The sequence below is a fragment of the Dasypus novemcinctus genome, chromosome 1, assembly GCF_030445035.2.
Source record: "Dasypus novemcinctus isolate mDasNov1 chromosome 1, mDasNov1.1.hap2, whole genome shotgun sequence".
Taxonomy (NCBI): Eukaryota; Metazoa; Chordata; class Mammalia; order Cingulata; family Dasypodidae; genus Dasypus; species Dasypus novemcinctus.
The window spans coordinates 16,368,399-16,393,265 of NC_080673.1; the positions used below are offsets into that span (position 1 = coordinate 16,368,399).

General features: G+C 39.2%; 1 protein-coding gene across 2 annotated transcripts in view; it reads right to left on the reverse strand.

The window, feature by feature from the left end:
- The window catches only part of GALNT7 (polypeptide N-acetylgalactosaminyltransferase 7), a 147,093-nt gene that overhangs the window by 5,887 nt on the left and 116,339 nt on the right, over positions 1-24,867 (reverse strand). Inside the window, exons 3-10 of one of the 2 annotated variants that reach the window (XM_058308070.1) lie at positions 19,802-19,968; positions 15,452-15,582; positions 15,145-15,224; positions 12,776-12,958; positions 10,136-10,253; positions 8,104-8,226; positions 4,161-4,379; positions 612-710 (exon numbers count right to left, since the gene is read on the reverse strand). In XM_058308070.1, coding sequence (XP_058164053.1) covers positions 612-710; positions 4,161-4,379; positions 8,104-8,226; positions 10,136-10,253; positions 12,776-12,958; positions 15,145-15,224; positions 15,452-15,582; positions 19,802-19,968 — 1,120 coding nt within the window. Of the gene's footprint in view, positions 1-611; positions 711-4,160; positions 4,380-8,103; positions 8,227-10,135; positions 10,254-12,775; positions 12,959-13,102; positions 13,286-15,144; positions 15,225-15,451; positions 15,583-19,801; positions 19,969-24,867 lie in introns of both variants that reach the window. The other variant, XM_058308133.2, reaches the window with a different exon arrangement.

Below are 24,867 nucleotides of genomic sequence, written 5' to 3' on the forward strand. Positions count from 1 at the left end.
TTCAGAACTATGTAAGTCCAAACCAGGAATTTACAGTTATTTTGATGTTAGTAAAGACCCTTATTAACACTTAAATGATCATGACCTTTGCCTCTTCGATATAGAATGTATCACTAATTCCTATGTATTATGCAACAATAATGTGAGAAAATGAAAAACTGGCAACGCATCTGATAACTGTTTCACAATCTAAATTAGAGACAAGAAAACACCTATGTTAAGGAAGTAAGAAAATATATTAGTGAAATATACATTACTGGTGGTAATATCCCAGTTTATAGGAAAAAAAACTGTGGATTACTGAACAATATCTGCAAATATAATTGTTAAGGAGCTACGCTTACATAGCTATGGTGGTGACGGAAATAGAACCCCACAAGAATATATTTTAACCTCGTATATTAGGCATAGATTCTAGATTCTGATTGCTTATGGGAAAACCAATACTACTGTTATCTCCCTTATTCAAGTGAGTGTTTTAGCACTGTCAGTTTTGACAGAGCACAAAATACAAACAGAATTCACAAATTACAAACCCAACTAAACTCCATTACCACATGAGCCTGGCAGCTTTCAGTGCAGACCAACGTAAACACAAGTGCAGGACTTACCTGATTCCCTCCCATTCTGTGGCAGGGGCCCAGCTCAACAAAGCCGCCGTTGGTTTTCCCCATGCTGTCAATGCAGTAAGCGCTTTCAAAGCCTCTGATCTAAATGTCGAGCAAAGAACCAAAAGAGCAGGCAGAGTTTAGTTAGCTTTTTTTTTTTTTTAAGATTTATTTTATTTATTTCTCTCCCCTTCCTCTTGTTGTCTGCTCTGTGTTCATTTGCTGTGTGTTCTTCTGTGTCCACTTGCATTCTTGTCCTGCGGCACCAGGAAACTCTGCCGCTTTTTTTTGGTCCTTGCATCGTCTTACTGCGTCAGCTCTCTGTGTGTGTGGCGCCACTCCTGGGTGGGCTGCGCTTTTTTCACATGGGGTGGCTCTCCTTGCAGGGTGCACTCTTTGAGTGTGGGGCACTCCTATGTGAGGGGCACCCCTGCGTGGCAGGGCACTCCTTGTGTGCGGCAGCGCTGCGCATGGGCCAGCTCACCACACGGATCAGGAGGCCCTGGGTATCGAACCCTGGACCCTCCATATGGTAGGCGGATGCTCTATCAGTTGAGCCACAACTGCCTCCCTGGTTAGTTTTTCACATGCTTGATCATCAGAGTAAACGAGTTCCATGTGAAATATGGCAGTTGATCGTGGAATCTGGGTAAGTGTAGTGCCATGTGATCACTACACTGTCAGTACAGCATACCAGGTATCTCTGAGATCATCTATGGCCTTGAAGTAAACACCGGAAGGAATATTTGAACAGAAGACTTTGGCCTTAAAATATTTCCAAAAAATACCACGTAAGAAAAAAATTAAAACATGCCACTAATTAGGGTTTCTGAATCACGATAATTGACATGAATGAGAAACAAATAGGGTGAGGTTGCTTCACCACAGTGGTAAATGACACTGGCCCTGTCGGGAACAGAATCGGATTTGCACAGTCCCTTTCACAAGTGGCTGGACCAGCACTTTGGGTAAAATGTCTCTCTGGGGGCTGAGAAGCAGAGGGCATGGGGCATAGGGCATGTGCACCAGGCAGTGAAGCTATCCTCTGATTATGGATAACGTAGGTGAGAGGTAGACATAGGTTTCCATCTTTGAAAGGCACGTTTTGTATAAAAATAACCTTTTTAGGAATACTATATACTTAAACTCCAAATATAAATTACTGTAGTATTTGGATAAAATGCTTTATTTATTCAGTCAGTCAGCAAATATTGACTGGGCACCTACAATGGCCAGAACTTTTGAAGATACAAAGAGGTGTGAACCACGGTCCTAAGTACTCTGATAGTCTGGGGAAAAGAGAAAAAGAGAAGCAAGCACTAGGCTGGAGGTATGTGTCTATGGACGAGGGAGCCACTCACTCCACCTGGAGCTCTGAAGACTGACCCAGGAATATATCTTTTATAAAGGGAGGGGTTTACCGTCACATGTTTAAGAAATGCTGAGAAGGGACGTGTAAGGTACCAGGTGGGTGCTAGGAGGAGGAGAGATTAAACTGAAGATTTATTTAGGGATGTGGCAGTAAAGAGAGGACAGAGAATTCTACTCATTCATTCGTGCAGACATGCATCTGCTCGTTCAGCACATTTCCAGTGAATGCCTTTTGTGTGCCAGGCACATTGCAGGCTCTGACGCATCAGTGAACAAAGATAAAGGTCCCTGTCTGAGGGAGTTTACATTATAGGAAGGAAAGAGCAGAATAAAAGCAATAAACAGAATGGACAAGTAAATGATCTATTATGTTAGAAAATGGGAAGTGTTATGAAATCAGGTTAATGCTGAGAGTACTCGTTGAGAAAGTGCTATTTCAGCAGACTTGAAGGAGTTACAGGAGTTAGCCATTCAGATGTCTGAGAAGAAACATGCCAGGCACAGGGGCAGGCAAGATGCTAGAGAAATCTCAGGGAGAGTGAGGAGGACAGTGTGGCTGGAACGGAGCAGGAAGAGTGGTAGCAGATGAAGCCAGAGAAGAACAGGGCCAGATTATGTAGTAGGGTTTGAGGCCACTAGAGAGGACTCTGGCTTCATCCTGGGTGAAATGCAGCCTCACTGCAGGTTTCCTAACAGAGGATGACATGACCTGACTTACATTTTTAAAAGATCACTCTGGCTGCTGGGTTAAGTAGGCTGTAGGAGGGCAAAGTTAGTCCCGGTAGGAAATGATGTTGGCTTGGGCCAGAGTAAGAAAGGGCTGGATTATGGATATAGTTTGAATTGGATGTGATGTGTGAGAGGAAGAGGATGCGAGGCAGATTGAGCAGTCAATGAAAGTTGGCTGGGAAAGGAAGACAGGGAGTTCAATTTTGGACAGAGAGTTCAATTTTGGAAATGTTGATATTATACCTATTAGGCAACTACATGGAGGTGTCAAGTAGACAGCTGGATGTACTTGTCTGGGGCCTAAGAGAGAGAATGGGGTAGAAGATAGACATGCGAGAGTTATCAGTTTTAAAGCTGTAAGACTGTTTTAAGATCACCGAGATAATTCATTCCTTTTACATGGAAGGTACTATACTGAATAGATATTCCAGGAGATGAAAAGATACCCCAAATGGGGTCCTGATCTATTAGGGAGTTAGACACGATTTGCTGTAAGAAAACATGGGGATGATAGGGGTATAGAGAGAAAAGATAATGAAACAAGAGATGCAGACAAGAAAAGTGATTCAGTCTTTTTCACTTGAGTAGATAAAAGGAAGGATTCACAGAAGATGTGGCATTTAAATTAAGTCTTGAAAGATGCAGAGGGCTTTGTTAGGTAGAGAAGTGGCAAAAGGATTTCAGGATGGGAAAGAGTAGCATACGTGTCCTTTTTTGGTTTCTCATTTTACTCTCAAACTCCTGCCCTGTCTTTTCCATCTATATTTTCTCCCGAGGTGATCTCATTCAGTCCCATAAAACAACCTATCTGTTGATGGCACAAGGCACATGAGGAGATACACGTGTGAGCTACAAAGGCAGGCTTGAAGAAATGAAGAAATAACACACAGATTAATGCCTCTGTCAAATATTTTCAGTTACTCTTAAGTTGTTCATTCATTTGACAAGCACTGTTTGAGTGCCTCTTGTATACAGGAGTCTCCGTGTTATTCTATTGTATCCCAATGATACAAGGTCTTGAAGCACTGACAGACCAATTGGGAGATAGAACTAAGTCTTTTCGATGGTGCAGGGACGAATAAGAAAGGGTTTCCGGCTTGGTGAGCTCTGAGAGCAGCAGGGTCATGAAACAGCCAAGAAAGGGAGTTGGAGTGAGGGGCAGGGGAGTGGAGGGAAGGGAGAGCACAATGATCCAGACACAGGAGCCACATTTGCAATTCTGGGAAGAGAGAAGATGGTAGTCAGGGTAGTTGTATTCTGGCAGAAGAGTGGTGGAAATTACCAGAAAGTTTATACCCAAAATTTCCCCAAGAATTTTGCTGTTTTGCTTACATATTTCCATATGTCACTGCCTCTTCCCAAACACAGTCTCCAAACCACAAACACACACACACACACACACACACACACACACATATACACTCAGAGCCCTGAATATTGGCTGATACTTACCTCTCCCCAGTCAACATTTTTGGGTGGTAAAGGATAGTGTATGGTGATATCATAAGCTATTTCTTCCATGAACCATTTGAAACTTTTGCAGTTGTGATCTTCTCGAAATTTTTTTAGTTCAGATATATCTCCATATGGTAATGCCTTTGATTCAGGACGACTAGCATAGAAATAGTCTTTGTATTCATCCCACCAAACCTCTACAACTCTAACATAATTCTGGGAAAAGGAAAATATCATTATGAAAAATAAAAATATTTGGAATGTCATACACAGTTTTAGAGACATGAACTCTGACCAACCCACAGCAAACTCATTTCAATAGGAGCTGGTATTTAATTAATTACACAACGAAATACAAGTAAGCTAATAACTCTAATATGCCATTTTCCAAGGATTAAGATGTCGTGTGACTTCAACTAAAATACACAGATCTGATAATACTGAGCTGAAAGAGCAGATATTCTAGGGTCACGTATTTTATGCTGGTTATAGAGGAAGAAATTGAAGTCTAGAGAAGGTTTTTGAGAAACTGCCTGGACACTGGTTCTCCTTCTTCCAGACTATCTCCTTCAATTAGAACCACACTACCGGCATGTTTAGGTTAAAAAATCTCATTTAGAAACCACCATGAAAAACAATAGCTCTGGTTTAATAAAACAGGTAGCTTTCTTGGTCTTGTGACGATTATACCAAAACCATTTCAGTGTAACTAGACGTAATAGGATATTTTCCTCAGCTAATGCAAGTGATGGAAAAGCAGCTAAACAACAATAAAGTAAGGTGATATTGTGATAACTGGCAGAGATCAAATTTCCCTGAGCTATTAATGAATGCGTGCATGCATGATGATGTATTATGAAATTGGTACATACTCAGTCTATTCCCTTGTCCTTGTGTCAGCTAACTTTTTCTGTAAAGGACCATATAGTAAATATTTTTGGCTTTGTGGGCCATCTAGTCCCTTGCAATTACTCAACTCTGTTTTGCATTGAGGAAGCAGCTGTAGACACATGCAAACAAATGGGTATGGCTGGGCACCAATGCACATTATTTAGAAAAAAGGGGTTGGATTTAGCCCACAGCCATGGTGTGTCAACTATATCACGCGTAGGAAAACTGAGCATTCAGGTTAATTTTTTTCTAGCTACAAGGTAACTATCAAGGGGCAAACATGTCCCTGTGAGAATGCTGTTGTAGAAGCCCACGCGTTCAATGAAGTTTTTAAGCAGCAGAATCCTAAAAGATCACACAATATTATCGCAAGTGTTTTGAATCCATGCAGTGTTTCATCTCTGTGATGGATAGAGAGAAAACTTAAACATGACCTCCAGATACTAAAGAACATAAAGAGTTAAGTGTACAAATAAAATGTTAGGGCAACAAAAAGGATGAGTGTTTAATTGTTTGAGGTGAAGAGGGCCAGAGAACATCACAGAGGGACATTGTATATCTAAATTTTGAAGTAAATTTAGATGGGAATGAAATTTAGGTTGAAGGAAAGGTAAATGAAACATGAGGAATAATGGTACATATTTGGTGTCCTGCAAGTAGTTTATAATAATTGGAATGCAAGATTTACTGAGAGGAAAACCTTGCCTCAGTTTCCTCATTTTAAGATGAGAATATATAGTTCTTACTTCACAGTATGTCGTGAAAATTGAGAAATTACTCAATGTCAAGCGTTTAGAATTGCGCGGGCACGTACGTACGTAATAAGTGTTAATTATTATTGACTGATATAATAATAATTATTAAATTATTAATAATAATAAACTGTTATTATTAAATAATATATTTAATATATAAATAATATATGAATAATATTATTAAAATATTATTTTTAAGGACTTTGAGATGAGAGCCATCAAAAGATTTTAAGAAGACAACTGATCTCAGATGTGATTTTTAGGAGAGTACTACTGGTGGTGAGTGGAGGATGGGCTGAAGAAGAGCCTGACGGCAGAGAGCCAGGAGGAGGCGATTTGCTGTCCACGGGAGAGATCTGAGGGCCTGCACTAAGCCTAGGGATGGATGGATTTTAGAGATATGTAGGGGACAGAATCATCAGTGCTTAGTAAGGTGAGGGAAGAGGACAACCCTAACATGGCCCTTAAGTTTCATTCCTGAGTGAACAGAGAGTATAGGAAAAGGAATAGCTTTGGGGGAAAAGTTTAAAAATTCAGCTTTCTCAATGTTGGCTCTGAAATACCTGTGGGAAATTCAAGAGGATAATTCTAGCAGATGATTGGTTGTAATAGTCCAAAACTCAGAGGAAACAAACGGGCTGGGGAAGTAGCCATGGGACCCTTGGCACACTGATGGTTGAAGTGGATGGTGCTGAACTTGGAGAAAATCAAGTGCCTGGCACACACTAGGCACTCACTAAGTGTCTGCTGAATGTTACATTTGTTGGATAGTTTGTAAGGTATATTTAGTGTTAATTTTTAGAGTGGATGAGTGTTTTCCTCTCATCTCTTTTCCTTTCCTCTGCAGAATAGACTGTCTTGAATCAATACGGCCCAACTCCAACGGAAGGTTCTTTTCCTGCAACACCAATCAGGCCTAGTGCTAATTTGGTGCTACCTTTGTTTTGTCCTAGGAATTTTAATTTCACCCCCTTATTGTAGCTGGGATGCCATTTAGCTGTTTCTAAAATAATTTGTCCAATTAGAAAACTGTTGGTTCTTAAGAGTCTAGCTGCCTCCACTTCTGTTTTGTGAACTCTCTCAAGTTGCATCTATACCTAATTTTGAACTTTCTTCTGATTTTGACTTCAGTAAGGGCCACAGGCCTCTCAGAATTTATGAAAACAGTCTAACCAAAGAAACTTCCAAGTGGCTTTGCCATGGAGAAAGACCTCCATTCTTTAAGCAGCAGAGTCGTGGCCCCCTGTGTGAAGCTTCCTTGATTTGTTCCAGAATTGCAGGTGCTAGCCCTAAGAGAGCCTACTCTGTGAAGGAATGTCAAAGAACTGGGAAATCCCAACATGGCTGGGCAACTGTGATCAAGGGCATGTCCTCCCCTATGATGTGGCTTCTTCAACAACTAAAAACTCCCCACTAAAAACTCCTGTTCTCATGGAATAAGGTGTCTATGATATATCTCCTTTCAGGAGCCTCGGAGAGAGAACCTACATTGTATAGAGTGGTGAGAAGAAAGAAAGAAGAAACTGCCAATGTGATTTAATTTTTTTAGTAGCTGTGACTCTGGGAGGACTCTCATCCACTAAAAGAGCCCTGTTTAGGGATATCCTTTAAGTTAAAGTCACATTTAAATTTTTTTTCCTGTAGGTCCATGAGTTTTGAGTAAAATATATATTATCTATCTTAGTTCTACATCTATGGTATAGGAGATATGATTTTAACTAATAAATTAATCATACTGAAGTATTATTCATCATAATGAAACAATCTAGGTGTCCCAATGAAAAATGTTATAATGTATATTTTATGTGAAAGAGATGGGAGAACTTGAAGGGCAACTGGAACAGGAAAGAGGATATTCATAAGAATTTACAATTCTTTGAGGGACAAAAGGTATTAATTATAAGCACTGCTCAACAACTTGATTTTTTAATACACTAACTCCTAATAGGATTACCTTTTACTTTTTAAAACGAAACAAAATACTCATGTGTGACTAGTAAAAGCTGGTACTTTCCTTTCGACCACTTTTCTACAGTCTGTTCTGAATTTATTTGAGATGTCTTTATAGAGTATGTTCAATATAGAAATTTTAACCAGAATGTGGTATAACAAATAATGTTTAAGAACAATAAGATATGTCACGAACAAACCTGGTCAAAGTTAAAGGCGAGGACAAACATGACTCTAAAAAGATTTACCCCCTTCAGTGAGTTAGTATTTGAGAAATGATTGCTACAGCACGAGTACATAAATGTTAGTTCCCTATCCGTCTCCCCTGTTAGTTAAAGACTCACCTTTAGAGTTGGAGAAGACCCAACATAAACAGGTGGGGGATTTCCTTGCCAGCCCTCTAGACGGTAGATGTGTCCCACACGAGAACAAGGGACAAACAATAATTTGCCACCGCACTGCCATATCTACCAAGGAAAAATAGACATGGAAGTTCTTTCTAATGCAATTATTTGTCTTATCAATTTCAATAGAAAATCTGAATTAGATATTGTGTCTACAGGGAGTTCATAAATTAAATCCTAAAATAATTTGCTTATATGTAAAACTCACAAAATAATAACTAAGACAATAGGGGAAACAGTAATAACCCGCAACTAAGAAACCTTGTCCGCAGAATTGTAGCTCCTAGCAGTAACCTTGCTAAGTCATGCAGATTCTCCGTTCTTAACATCACGTACCATTTCCATTGCTAATGTATTTTCCACCTGGGTGATTATTACAAATAACCTCCTAGCTGGCTTCTTCACCTCCAGCTTCTCTCCTCAACTATATCCTTATTCATTGCAACCATAACATTCCAGCTGAAGAAGTGCAGCTTTGAGTCATGCTGTTCTCTTGCTTAATATCTTCAAAGGTTCTCCACTGCTTATCACATTAAGTAAAAACCTCTTAGCTCAGCATGAAAGGCACCTGTCCTCTTCCTCTTCTTACATATCTTCCTTATGTAGGATGTCTGACTCTGCCAAAATCCGTACTGTTTCTTTTTTTTTAAATTCTACAGAATTTTTAAAAAAGATTTATTTATTTTTTATTTATTTCTCTCCCTCCTCCCACTAGTTGTCTGGTCTCTGTGTCCATTCGCTGTGTGTTCTTCTGTGACTGCTTCTATCCTTATCAGCGGCACCAGGAATCTGTGTCTCTTTTTGTTGCGTCATCTTGCTGTATCAGCTCTCCGTGTGTGCGGCGCCATTCCTGGGCAGGCTGCACTTTCTTTCACGCTGGGTGGCTCTCCTTATGGGGCTCACTCCTTGCGCGTGGGGCTCCCCTACGTGGGGACACCCCTGCATGGCAGGACACTCCTTGTGTGTATCAGCACTGCGCATGGGCCAGCTCCACACAGGTCAAGGAGGCCCGGGGTTTGAACTGTGGACCTCCCATGTGGTAGACGGACGCCCTAACCACTGGGCCAAGTCCGCTTCCCCCGCACTGTTTCTTGAATACATTCATGCCCCTCCCCTTTGCACTGCTCCCATTCTATTTGCCTAGACATTCTCTTTCCTTCCCTTTATTTCTGCACATTGCTATCATGCCCATTTTTCTAGCCCTGCCTAAATTCTGCCTCCAGCATGATGGTGTTTTACTATTCATACCAATTGAATGCTATTCTGCCTTCTTATTGTGTCGTGTGCTTAGATTTAATTGCAATCTCTTCTTATCAACTGTAAGCTCCTTGAGAGTAAGGGCTGAGTTCTTGTATCCTTCACACTGGTTAAGTACAGGGCATTTCAGATAAGGGGTAATATCTGTTTAACTCAAACTCTGATAGTTTTCTCTCTCGCTTTTGGAGAAGGGGAGGGGTTGGAGCACAGAAAGTAACACGGCGCAGGGAGTGCCCCAACAACAGGGGACATGCTGCGGGGTGACGGTCCCAACGCCAGTCTGAGGATGCACAGTCAACGTTGGAATCTCTCCTGTCTTGAATCATCATGTCCTATAGTGAGTGATAACGGGTGACTATGTCAGTGGATGGTCAAACCGTGGCCCCGACATCGGCAGCTTCCCAAAAGGCTTCCATAATAAAAAGCTCCAGTGCACAGAAAGCCGCGGGGTACTGGGGTGGGAAGGGGAAGGTATTTTAATTTTTGAAGCTTGCTGGCCTCAATACTGAGGGGAGCCATGTGAATATGTGGTAAGTCTGGAGTTTGCATTTTGCCTTATTTTTCCCAAAAAGGCATACATTTTTGTTAGTCACTCCTGCTACTCTGAAGAAATGCATTATACAACTTTTTTCCCCCCAAAGAAACTAGCTTTTCCTAAAAGTAACAAAAGTCAGTAACTACTTAGAAAATTGCAGTTGTATAAATGAAATGTTACCTTGTATGAGATCTCAAAGTTTTCACCACCCCAAATCTGGAGACCTGGATCATAGAGACCCAGTTCAAAGAAGAAGTCTCGTTCAATGGCAAATAATCCTCCAGCCATGGCTGGGGACCTAAGAAAAAGTAACAATGCAATAACCATTAAAAATAAACCCTAATGGCCTTACAATTGACAAGCATTTTGGAATACAGCCTAAATAACGCATAGAAGAGACACAACTGATGGCCAAACATTCGGAAATTATACAACCTTTATAAACAAGCTGTTCATAATTCCTTAATGAATTTACCAGAATTTCTAACTGAAACAATGACACGGTTCATTACAAAATTAAGCTTTGCTTCATTTAGCCAGTAGAGGGCACCTTGGTACCTTTGTTGACTGAAAAATCAAGCTTTAGTTTTAGTTTTAATAAAAAAGAATTTTCTCTTTTTCACTCCTAAAAACACGGAGCCATACAGCCATGGCCTGCTAACTGTTCCCGCATTGATTTATGAGTCATCCTGGGATGAGCGAAATCATACACCATGGAAGTAGTCTGTCATTTTTAAATTTTATAGCTCAGGGCCTTGCCAAATAAGGGTGTAAATCATTGTGGAACAGCCCCAGTTCATTCAGAGTTTGCAAATGTTGCACAGAAGTGACATAGGAGAATTAGACATGGCTATTTACTGTGTCAGGAGGCTGGAATGCAAAAGGGTGATTTGTGGGGCTTCTTGAAATGGGATCTTGAATTTGGTACTTTTTTAAGACCAGAATAGGAAAAAAAAGATTTAGTAGCTTTTTAGGGACAAGTCACTCCCCCCACTAGGAGATGCAATAGCTGAAGTCATTTTCATCTTGCTCCCTGTCCTTCAAATAAACAATTAATTATTAAAGTATCATGATTCTTGAGTAGATTCCTCTATTAGGATACTTCGATCATCACCACTCCTAATATCCAATCTAAACCTCAGTCCTATTGACTCCACTTTGAAAATATATCTTGATTCTGTCTCCTTTCCAACTTCACTGCCACCATCCCACCCACACCACCACTGGTTGGACTAGTGCAGTATCTCTCTCATTGGTCCCCTCTAGTCCCCTCCCGTGTGCCCTCCTGTACTTTGTCTCCATATAGCACAGTTGCTGTTCCAGAGTTATTTCTGTAGTTATTTGTTATATCTGTCTTGCTCACTGTCTTTTAAGTGCCATGAAGGAGCATAGTTTTTAAAATTTATTTCCAGAAAATAGTGGCTGGGACATAATATAAGCGCTCAATAAATATTTTTGAGTGGATAAATAATGAATCAAGCAATATTCTCAACGCTAAAGGAAAATCACATCTGAGGAAAGTCATTCCTTCATGTATTTTCTTCTTAAAGTAGGCTGCCTAGCTCACTAAACAGCATTACTACATTTTTGGTTATTTTTTGTGTCACATTTCTTTTACTGTCATTTAAAATTACTCTATAATAACTGTGCTTGATTTTTAAAACTATTCCCACTCATCTCAGCATATATTGAAAAATGCACCTTAATATGAAAACCAGTCAGTTATTTTAAGAAAAGTCCCTTCAATTTTTCTAGCTCACATTTAAAAGTTTCTTTTCTATCCCAGGGAATGGCTAGAAATATAAATATAATCGGTACCTTTTATTTTTCTCTCTCACAATACTGGACTACTTAGAATAAGGACTTTGAATGAAAGTTTGGAAAGTGTCAAATAAAGCTTAAAGTTCTATAATTTCCTTATGTTTGCCATTTCAGTGAGAAGCTGCTGTATCATGATATCACAACAGGCCCAAATCCCACCAGCATTCCCATGACACTGGAAGCACCTTTCTAAACAGCACTTTTTCACGATTGGCAGTGTAACAGGGAGACAGAGACCAAAAGCAGAACCATAAGACCAGAAAAATAAAGTTAGACACATCCACGAAAAGCCTACACTAGATTTTGAGCAAACATTTCATTTGGGGTCTCTTTTTTGAAAGACATTAAAATGTTCCAATTAAAAGAACAAAAATTGGTCTATTGAAGACCATAAGAAAAGATGGTTTCCTTTGAATCAATGCTCTTCTGAGAATGAAGCAAAAAAGGACTCTAATATTTTCAAAAGTCATGTATTTTTATTCATCAGATACAACTGAGACAAGATTAGTACTAAAGAGCTGCATCTAAAACAAAAGATAGGAAAAAACAAAAATCTCTCTCTAGTGCCTTTTATTGTTAATATGACGACCAAGGCATCAAAGTGGAAAAGAAAGTTTTGGATTTTAAGTAATTTATATACTTTAAATTCACAGAAGGACATTATCACCAAAAGAATAAAATCTGATGTCTAGTCTGTTAGGACAGGATAGCAAAGATTTTCTTTTTTTCACTGTACTTGGAACTAATGCCATCTAACATTAATTTTTTTTCCCCAATGAAAAAGTGTAATTCTCCAAGTGGAGCTTGCATTTAGGATCAAAGAAATTACAAAGAAGTGAATGTGAATTCAAAGCTCTGAAATAGTCAGTGCAAGGAAAGGAGCCCTTTCAAAATCTGAGAGCATCTACCGTTTTAATAACAACATTTTAGCTTGGCATTAGGTTAGTAGGTTAGCAGCTACTGGAGAAAAGAAAAATATGTAAGTGATTTAGTGATTACCGATACGGTTCAGTTTTTGTCTTTCTCTTTCTCTTCTCTTGACTGGTCAGAGGAACCCGTTTCCAGAGCATACTCCAATCCCATGCTCCTCGGGCATACCCATCTTCATCACCACCCCCTTGGGGTATAATTTCGTAAGTGTTGCCATTTATGACATCTATAATCGGCACAGTGCAAATGGTTCTGTATTGGGTTGATGATGTAGCAAAGACGAAATGGAAGGGTATGTACAGACCCATGTATTTATACGAGTTCATGAGGAAGGAAAAGAAAAGGTACTTAGATAAACAGACATTCAATGGAAGAAAATAAGGTAATAATCTTTACCGATAAGGTTCGGTTTTATGTTTCCTTTTGGCCTTTTCCTTGTGGCTTAGAGGAATACGTTTCCATAGTAAACTCCAGTCCCAGGCCCCTCTGGCAAAGCCATCGTCATCCCCACCTTGCTGTGGTTCAATGGAATAACGATTCCCATCTATGTAATCTATTAGAGGCACAGTACATGTAGTTCTGAAACATTTACAGAAAATGAAAAAGCATTTAAGAACCCAAAACTGACTAGGGCAGCCTGCCTAACTACATTGCCTTTATTTGTTGTTGTTTTTGTTTTTGCAGGGGAAGACTAGAGGAGACTTTCCCCTAGGCTTAGAAACCGAGAGCCAAGAACAAAGAGCCATGCCACTGAGCTTTGTGGTGTTTTCTCCTTTTCACTTTGGTGTAATAAAGGCAACTTTCTCTTGGTAATTTTGCATTATTTATGATATTTTTCTACCTGCTGTTTTCTCTCCCTATCTCCTGTTAAATATATATAGGCATGTGTTTCTGTGGGTGTGCAGACAGACAGTAGTTGCCACATTGTTAGCAGTTCTCTCGACTTTTTGTTGCTTTCTATTTCTTTGGAAGACAGTTATTATGGAAACGTGTTTCAGTACTTGATTTGATCTTCCTTGCCTCTCCCTTGTATTGCATAAAATAGCTTTTATTGCCCACAATGGTATTCTTGCTTCTTAAAAAACCAAACAAGCAAAAGATTCCTCAAAACCTAAAAAAATTCTTTGTATCTGGGCTTCATGAAAATGTTATTACTACAACATTACAAAGATAATCTTGTACCCTGCTAGCTTCACTGCTCATTTTATCAGAAAGGATTTTAAAATGCATTTCTTGAAATGGAGATTGCAGCTTTCCATAATCAAGTTAAGGTGCTTTCTGGATGTTTAGAAAAACCAATAAACCAAGAAGTAGAGAAAAACCTGTGAGGTTTAGCACTTGGGTATGGATGAAGATGTAGATTTGAGAAAGGTGTTTTATTCCTTCTGGCTTGTGAACCTCCATAAGACAGTTCAGGGTCCTGTGGGTTTTGTGGGATTGCAACAGGACTCCGTGAAAAACCACTTCCTTGCCACCCTGAAGGACTGCTAGCATTTCCTCAGAAAGGGGAAGGTCAGATTTCTCTTTCTTCACTTCTTATGATTCTCACATTTAAAGATAACTGGTGGAATGTAAAGCATCCCTGCAAAGACTTCAGTCTCAAAAGTACTCAAAGGTCATTTATCAGCTAACTGACTTAGGGAAATTATTTGATTTCTCTAAGCCTCAGTATCCTCTTCAGTAAAATGGAGCTAATAATACCTATCTTGCCGGGTTGCTATGAGGAGTAAATCTGATAGCATGTAGAACTTGTTTATGATAGGCCAACACGTTCAGTCCTCTGACAGCAGCTATACCTCTGCTACCCTGGGGGAAGCAGCCAGTTCTTCTTTTGACTATTCACCTTTCCTAGATTCTGAAATAGTTAGAATTATGGACCAGGAGCAGGGAAGACTTCTGGAACCAGGAGATTGATTCTGCCTCCTATGGTTTCAGAAATTTCTGGAAATTTAACAGCAGTCACCATATTTCCAAAGAAATAGCTGTCTCTTCCTAATCTTTAAAATTTCTACAGGAACCCAAAGATTTGACATGACAGCTGCTCTTTACTACCTAAAGTAGTAATTTAAAAGGGCATTAAACCAACAATGCTCTAATTTCAAAGCATGCTCTTTCAAGTCTTTAGAACTCTTATCCCAGTTTAAACTGGGATAAGGACAACTAATATTACTCTCACAGAAAGCTTTTGGAGACAGAGGAATTCTCTTCAACAACCCAACTCTAAGTTGATTCTAGCGTGCAACAGCCTAGGCTTATCTCAAATGCCCGACTGCCCACACATGAATCCAAAGTATAAGTCTAGCTCAGTGGTAACACTTGAAACACAACCCTTGATGCACTGAATAGAACTGGAATCAGAAGAATGTGGAAATTATTTGTCCTTCTAGGAGGAGGTTTACTTTTCAACCAGGAAAGAAGAAAAAGCAAGATAATGTTACCTGTCCTTAGATATGGGAGCTACAAGTGGTGCATACCAGTTAACTGCCACTTCACAATGAGCATCAAGGTATATCAAAACCTTAAAAAAAAGAGGCAGGGTGAAAGAACACTCCTTATATATGTTACATCAAATAGCACACACGATTTAACATTAGATGCTAATAGAAATTAGCATTATAGTCAACTGACATACAAATTATCTCATTTCAGTTTTTTAAAAAACCCTGGAGGGTGACTAAAAATGTATAAGGTCTTTTAGTTTCCAAATCCAAAATGATGACATTGTAGATAACAAGTTTTTCCTACCTGTCCAAGTTTAGCCTTCTGAGCACCAATACTTCGTGCTTGAATTAAACCTTCTCTTCTTTCATTTCGAAACAACTTCACTAGGCCATTCCAAAGCTTAATATAGTCATCTAGTTTTTCTTTTAAGTGTTCTATGAATAAAAGAAATTCAATCAACATTGTAAGTTAAATCAATTAACATTGTAAGTATATAAATCAATTAAAATAATGTTTTTCCAAGAATCAGGGACAGGCAACAGGTGCTTTGGGCAGTCAATAATTTTACACAAGTCAGACTGAGTGTCTAATCTAAAAAGGAGAAAGGTGAAGTGTGTTATTTAAGTCTTATTATTTGCGTGTGGAGAACTGGTTAGCCTGGGAATGATCAAACACCACTCTAAACACTCAATTAAGTGACGACTATGCCAACTGACAGTCGAGGCTCTAAGATATATTCAAATCTTTCTTTTTAGTTCATATGTTGATATCAAATCTAAATGTTTCAAGGCAACATTTTGTTTACTTTTGGCAGAAGCAATGGTTCAGGATTTCTGAAGATGCACTGCCTGCCAATAACATTGTGTGACTTCACTGGAATCCCATATAGAGTACAGGTTATTTATCATTTGTTTCTGGGCCAGCCTTCTCCAGTCGCAATCAGCACTGAAGGCTGTCTGTAGCCTTGGTGTGATGAACCTGGTTCCCATCCTCAAGCTGGCAAACAACAATCAAAAGATACCACTTTCTCTGTATTTTAAGCATTGAAAAGTTTGTACATACTAAAAAACATTCTTTTTGCAATTTGGTAGAGGAAATGCTTGCCAAAGTTTCCCTCCTGGCCTCCTGTTACAAGAGAATAGCTTTTGTTTATATCACTGTGAGCCCATGAAATTGACTCACTACAGTCATACCTGGCTCCTGGATCCTTCAAAGATTTTTTGTTTGTTTAGGAGGTACTGGGGATCGAACCTGGGACCTCGTAAATGGGAAGCAGGTGCTCAACTACTGAGCTACACCCACTCCCTCAAAGATGCTTTTGAGGACACAAAAATTATTATAAAATTGTTAAAAATTTTTATAAGAAACCACAAAAAAATAGCTGTATTTAAAGAAGATCACGTGGCTAAATGGACAAATCAGACTATACTTAATACTTACTTTTGGGGAACTTGTTACTAGCAAGACACCGCACATGGGTATTCAGAATTGAGAAGAAAAAGTTTTCCCTTTTTCTATTGTGGCACTCAGTTTTAATGAGTATTATAAACTGAATTGTCAAGATGAATTAAATTTTCCTCCAGAAAATCTGTAATTTTTCCTTCAGGTTTAGTTTTTAAAACATACGTGACCTTCTTATTTTCAGCCTGTTGTATTCCTAAGTTATTTTTCAATGTCCTTTGTGAATTCTATTGGGTGCTTTTTTTGAGGGAGGGACCTAAGTACATTTGTAGAAGTAGGTTAGTGGCCTGTTTTTCAAATTTGGAATCTTAGTTAAGATGGCCCCAAAGGGAATGGCAAATCGAATGACTTCTGACTTCTTTGGGATCTCATCCTGTGTAGACTATATTTGTGTTCACAGTATTCACTCCTTGAGGGGTAATTATCTTCCCCAAACCACGGACATCAGGTGGGACCAAGAACTTGCTGTGGCCAATGAGATGTGGGTGCAAATGACATGGTCACTTGTGAGCAGAAGTGTCAAGAGCCAGCTCAAGCTTCCCCATACCTCTTCCTTCCCTCTGCCCAGACACAGGCAACGTCAGAGAAAAGGCTGCTCTGCGAGCTAGCGCTAGAGTGAAGAAGATGGAGCAGAGCCAGGGCTGCCGGGCAGTGAGTGTGTACCACGAGTGAGAGACAGCCCTTCATTGCTGTAAGCCACTGAGGGTGATGGGCTCACATTTTACCCCAGCCCTGCTGAGCCTCAGCTGCCTGATTCGTGTGGTTAGAGGAATGTGCTCTCTTTAAAGACAGGACCCTGTGATTTCCAAAAATCCAAGTGTTACCATCACTGTTAGTTTGTGAGGTTTGATACTAGTATTTTATCTTTACAAGAAAAACTATGACAAAGTTTTACTTTCTGAAGATATCTGGGAAAGAGCAAATCAAATTTTCACTCAGGTCAGTTTAACCAAACACTGTATAATTTTACTGAGAATAGGACTGATAGATCAAGGTTGTTTTTAAATTGGGAAAACTAATTAAAGATCTATCGTGCTTCTGTTCAATGGTAGCCCATTCGTCTCTCTGGATACTCGAAGCCAGGGGTTCTTAACCTTTTTTGTTCCACAGACCCCTTTGCCAGTCAAGTGAAAACCATGGACCCCTTACTAAGTCCACACTATACTGTGTATTATTTAATAAATATATTACACCCGCACCAACATGTCCCAACAAGAGTTTTTTTTTGAATTTCAATTCAAGCTCACAGATTCCTTGTTAAGAACCCCTGTAGCTGAGCACAATCTGCATGTGGCTGACTGCCTTCAAAATATATTACGAAAGATGGAATATTCGAGATTTTTAACAACAGAAGCACTGATCATAACCATATGAAAGTAAAATGGACAAAAAATTGACCCAAACTGTCCTAACAACAGAAGCACTGATCATAAACATATGAAAGTAAAATGGACAAAAAATTGACCCAAACTGTCCAAAACTCTATTCTTTTCTTGGTTCAAGTAGTTCTCTTAGGATGGTTACCTTTTGGTGACTCTCCACTTTTTTTAGCATATGCTAAGCTAAGTATTAATAACAATACGGTCTTAAAATCAATATAATCCTAACTGTGGGATTTCTCAAAGTTATTTTGTTGACTTAGATTTTTCTAAATCTAAAATATTGCTGGTACCAACAACATCACTTTAAAACATATTTTCAGATATTTTCAGATATTTGTTGTAAGAGAGACAGGAATAGTAGTCTTAATGAAAATATTCCTGTCATAGAAAACTGCTGCCAAGATAAAATGTCTAAGTTAATGCATTTGACAGACTAAAATTTTGAAGCTACATATTCTCTAGTATAATTAAAAGTGATCAGTTGAAAAAAGGAAGTGATTTGTTGTACCAAGAGCAGGGAAGAAGACTAGATACCCACATTTATATTACTTCTTCACGTTAACACATGTGTAAGATCAAGAGTCTGGTCCTGTCTTTGCAAACACAGCAGAGGTTTACCAGTTATCCAGCCTGTAAGAGATCTAAGTTAAGCTGTAGAGAAAGCTTTTATAAAGTCCCAAGATTGTGAACTGTATTTTCATGCTATCCATGATATGTCTTATAATTTTAACATTATATTTAGCGGTATCACTATTTGCACATGAAAATTCTCTGGAAAACGTTTTTGTCAAAGAACAAAAATTCTGCTGTTACTGAGTGGCCTGAGCTCTTTGGTCAGTTTTCAAAGGTTTCAATTCACTTTTGTGACAAGCAAAGAAGAATAAATAAATATCCTGACTGAGTTTTAGCAATGCAATTACATTTTTATTTAGCAGGCTGATTTGGGGTCTGAACTGTAGCATTAGCTATCTTTTGATATCTATGTCATTTAGAAGATATATTTAGCTTACAATGATGTATCTGTTTAAAGGGGAGAAGTTAAAATTAACAAGAAAAACCCACTTATCTGCAAAATGACTGCTCAATCTGTCTCTTGCCAAGTGGAACCAAGACTAACCAATGTCTCTCCCTATATGCTATAATAGCTGGCTCCTTAAAAAAATAAAAATTAAAACATTCTCCCTTTTATTTAATATCTTAAATCAAATTTAGAATAAAATAAGCTTTAACAGATGCTTACTATTATACATAAAAATAATCCATGGTTTCTGGTCAAATTCAATACTCACATCATTATTCAAATGTAAAATACAGACTATGAAATAGGAATATGGATTTCAGTTTGACAACTGTGGATGGACCTTCAGGTAGTGCTACAATATACAGCAAATTGCAATTTTCAGTCTTTTAATAAATTACCTCTATGACCAAATGTTTTATAAAACCCAAGGTCCAAAGAATTGGTATAGTGTTAGATAGTGGTAAAAACAGAGACTTATGAGCCTGTGGGTTTGGTTCCAGCTGTTTATTACTAGCTCTCTGACTGTGGGCAAGTTAATTAACATTTCTGAGCCTCATATGTAAAACGGAGATAATAGTATCCATTGCATAGGGTTATTGTCAGGATTTAACAAAATAATTCATAGACAATGCTTGGCACATTGCCAACTTGTTGATTTAAAAAATTATCAATAGATGCTATTTTTAGCATTTAATTTTAATTTTTAAAGACTATTTTTGAGATCACCTTTTTGCAATTACTAATAATTAACTTATTTTACAGACAAAATGTTAATTCTATAGCCATTACCTTTATTACTGAAATCATCAATTAACACAATTTCTGCTAAATATTTTCTTGGAGTCCTTTTAATGACACTGTGGACTGTTCTCATGAGGGTTGACCATCCTTCATTATGGAAGACAATGATAACACTGGAAGTGAGCAGGTTTTCATCATAATGCCAGTACTTGCATCTGCAAAAGGAAAAATTCATCAGATTTATTTAGGGGTAATCTATTGGTTCCAAATTTATTATGATGATGTTTTCTGACTGGATTAAATATAATTGGCTTAACTAAAGTAAGTGGATTTATTTTAATGGAAACACAAAACAAAAGAGAGAAGTTGCTATGAGATAAAGTTATTCCTAGACAAAGCTACTGCCTAACCAACATGTATTTGTTTGATAAACAGAACTAATTTATGACTTTATGATTCTCAGCTGGGAATGCTTAAGCTATCACAGCTTTCAGTTTTGTTTTTTTCATATATTTGTTTATTTTCCTTTTTGAAACTGGAGTTTTTAGTACAAGGGAGTTCTTTTACTTGCTGTGGATAAACCGCTCATATAACCGAGTTTGAAAGCTATCCTGTTCTAATATGGCTAGATCATTCAGGAAAAAAAAGTAAATTGGCAGAACTGTAGCATAAATAAAGTCCTAATATTGCTTAGGGCTATGGTTTTGACTGAAGAAATATCTTTAGCTACTCTACAGAAAACCATTTGAAACAACTAGAACAGGAGTGAAGTTGCCATTACACCTTTTCCTAATTGGAAGGAGACCTAAAACAGCACCTTAAAGACAAAAGGGAAGCTTCAGTGAGTTTCACAGATGCACGATACACACACACACACACATATATATTCTTACAATAATATATTATGTATCAATAATAAATAAATTATATATATAGATAAATATATTTCTGTTTGTCTCTAGGAAAAGAGCAAAATATTCAGAAGTTAGTTCTCAGAACTAGCAATTGGAGCCTATCCCCTTCTCCTTGATGAAAGGAAAGGATTTTTAAACAAAAGCTTGTCATGAAGTAGCAAATAAACTTGTATCAAAGAATAGACTAAATTTAGAACCAAGATATATAAAAGCAATAATTAATATGATCAGCTCGATAGCCTTTACCAGCATTTAGAATAGTAACCACATCTAAAAGAGGGTCTGGCCCAATAAAGATGGGAACAACCTTTTCTCTAGGTGTTCATTTTCCTTTCAAAACTGGTCTAAGTGGTCTATGTGTTAGAGGATGTCTTAACAGAAAAGCAGACTAGGATTTGTAATTTATTTAATCTTACCTATTATATCTGCATTTTCTCATTAAAATATGGATTAAGTACCTACTCTGTGCCCTGCTCTGAGCTAGGCACCCGAGCTGTAACACTGAAAAAGACGGACGAAGTTTCTGCCCTTATGAAGCCTGCGGTGAGAGGGAAGAGAGACATGGAAAAAACCTTTGTACTCCCCCTGAGTGTGCCAGTGGAGAAACACAGGGTGCACATGACACGCGGGCCTCATTTAGTCTCCGGTCATGAGGTCAGGAGGGCCTCCTGAAACCCAGTGACGCATGATTAAAAAAATACTGAGACCAAAGAAGTGAGAGGGAATGGGGAGAAAAAGATAATTCCACGAGAATGAATTGTGTGTGCATGATACAGATATTTTGAGACCTTAAAAATGAATAGATAAATACTTTTGGATTATATAATTAAAATATGAAAACTAAACAAATTAAGGAGGAAAAATTACCAAGAAAGGCATTTGAAGAGCAATTGCAAATAACAGCCTATTCTGAAAGTGCCAGGTATTAGTCTATGTGCTTTGCTTCTAGTAACTAATTTAACCTTCCAACACTGCTATGTGCCTGGACTATATTAATAACACCTGGTTTACAGATGAGGAGACTGAGACATAGAGCTGATTGATTTGCCTAAGATTATACAGCTAGTAAGTAATGAAGCCAGGAAACAAACTCAGGCTGTCTTGAGTTTGTAACAAATAGTAAGGAGGCTAAACATAAAACAAAAGAAAAAAATACTAGCTTATATTACAGCTATTCAGATCTAAGAATGGATACTGATATTGATTCACACATGAATACAAGGCACTCACAGAGCTGATTGTTACAGGGTAGGCGCACTCTTACCTCCCCTAATTCCCTGCCATTCCAGCCAGGGGATAACTGTGGGAATGAGGAACGGTGGCAGGGCAAGGCATGTTTCAGCATCAAGTTAAACAAAGAGGGCTTTCAAGACCGGAGGGCTCAAATGCTCTTTTTGAATAATAAATTAAAAAATATAACAGGGGGAGACGGTGGATCTTCTAAGATGATGGGTGTTTCTGGAGAGAAAGTAAGCCACGCAGAGCAAGGTGTGTCTAATTTTAAATAGGGAGGGATAATAAACCTAAAAAGCCAGCTCTAAGCCAGATGGAGACCTGAGCAACTTTCTTCCTCTGTCTCTAACCGTTGGGCTTAAAGCAGCAGAACTGGGTGGGGCAGATGGCGATTTTGACTCATAGCAGAACCAAGAATTGATGAAAATATTTAAGACATGGAAGGAGATTTGAGACTTGCTGATTTTTAAGGCAGGAAGTATCAACTTGGGGAAAAAGGCAAGACAGACTTGGATGGAAGATGCAGAGGAGCTTAAAAATATAGAGTGACTGAAGGGACGGAGAAGAAGGAAAGTAAGGATCAGAGACATGAGGGAAAGCTCGGCCATCCTCGGGAACTCCACAGGGAAACAATCTGAGGTCTGGCCATGCTGCTTGCAACGGGCAAGAGAGCTGGAATAGAGTATGTTGCCCAATTTTGCCATGTCTCCTTTTTTTTTTTTAAAGATTTATTTATTTATTTCTCCCCTCCTCCCCCAGTTGTCTGCTTTCTGTGTCCATTCACTGTGCGTTTTCCTGTGACCGCTTCTATCCTTATCAGTGGCACGGGAATCTGTGTCTCTTTTTGTTGCGTCATCTTGCTGTGTCAGCTCTCCGTGTGTGCGGCACCATTCTTGGGCAGGCTGCACTTTCTTTCGCGCTGGGCGGCTCTCCTTACGGGGCGCACTCCTTGTGCGTGGGGCTGCCCTACACGGGGGACACCCCTGTGTGCCAGGGCACTCCTTGCGTGCATCAGCACTGCGCATGGGCCAGCTCCACACGGGTCAAGGAGGCCCGGGGTTTGAACCGCGGACCTCCCATGTGGTAGGCGGACGCCCTAACCACTGGCCAAGTCCGCCTCCCATGTCTCCTTAATTATGTGCAATTTGGAAATGATAACTGTAAAGATGTATACTAGACTGTGGGCCAGTACCATCTCTTGGTGTACATTTTTCTTATTTTTTTTGGTCTTGAAATTACAAAAATAATATGGCTTACTGTACAAAATTCAAACAATATAGAAATTTATAAAATAAAGGTGAAAGTCTCCCCCCCCACATACCGTACCTCTCTCCAACTATGTCAAAGCTTACCTCTCAGAAGAAAGCATTTATAATAGTGGTTGTATATATTTTTTAAGATTCTAATACATATAAATGTATTTACATAAACATTGAATGTACATACAACATATATTCAGATGACTATGTATGGATTCTTCTTCCATGTGAGTAGGCATAGATTGGTCTAAATCTTTTGAACTGTTACACAATATATCATAGTCTGACTGTTCCATAATTTATTTAACTATTCCGTTATTGATGAACATCCTTATGCACATATCTATGTACTTGCCTAAGAGTATTTTCCACAAAATGTTCAAGACTACAGGCTCACTAGGGACAGGATTCACATCTATTTTCCTCACCACCATGTCTTCAGCATCTCACACATAGTAGCTGGCCCATAAATATTTACTGAATTGCTCTGGTGATAATGTTTTGAAATGCCTCTTGATGTACTTTCTCCTCTTAGTAATGTCCACCCTTACTCTGCTTTCTTCTGTCTGAACAAGTTCACAGGGCAGGTAACAGGAGGGGGCGTTCCTCTTCCATAGGAAGGGAAAGTAGAGGCTATTCTAGCAGGCAGAGGTGGCAAATCTGGAGGGAACAAGGAGATAAAACACAAAGTAAACGAAGGAAGGGAGTTGCGTCCAGACCTCCTTTCTGAACCAATATGGGGTGGCCCAGGGTGGAAGGAAAATGATGTTGAAGTGTATTACAGAGAGAGCTAGAATTCCTGCTCCTCCTCTTCTTTGCAGTCTCTCTTGGCTCTAGGCTTTAGAAGTTTCCATGTGCTCTCAGTGGGGCACAAGGAAGGTAGCCCAGAGCTAAGAGTTAGGGGCCTGCCGAGGGTCACTGCAGTAAGGGGTGAGGTGACAAGCAGTGACGCTATGGGGTGGACGACCTGACCTAGGGGCTGGTCCTGGGAGTGTGGTTCAGGATCCATAGTATCAGTCAAAGTGGAGAAGAGCCCCAAGGTGTGACAGGTGCGGGAAGGTCCACTGGCCCTGAGGGCAACAGGAGAATTGACCAGAAGTTACTCCAGCAAGGATTTCTCCAGCAGCGGATGCCAGGAGGACATGCCTGGGGGAAGATGGGACACCCACTCAGGGCCAGGAGGAGGCAGCAGAGATGGAGGGAGTGCAGGCCAGGACCACCCCACAGCACCCCAAGGATACATAGCCTTCTGTCCTCTGGACACTATGGATGAAAGGAAGAGAAGGAAGGAGCCACTCTGGAGAGCAAAGAGAGAGCCAGAGAGTGCATTTGAACTTTGCACTGATTGGACACTTAGCCCAAATGAAATAGCTTTAAGCCAAAGCAGATTCGGTGACCTTTAATTACAAGCTCTCACTTGCAACTGAATGCAGGTTCATGAGAAAGTTTAGCTATTCATAGATAAGGTGGCCATACGATTTCTGGTTCAAACCCAGGTCTTTTAAAAGATAAGAGGATGGGCTCTTAAAGAGTACACTGGGACAAGCTAAGCAGACTGAGACCCATGGTCACCCTAGATAAAGTGAAGTAAAGAAACTATTTTTACAATAATAGTTGTCTATGTAGTCTCCATCCTCATTTCTGTCCCTCCCTTCAAAAGAATAAACCTGCTGGGTAAGAGTTTGTGCATTTTTCTTCTTTGATGAGC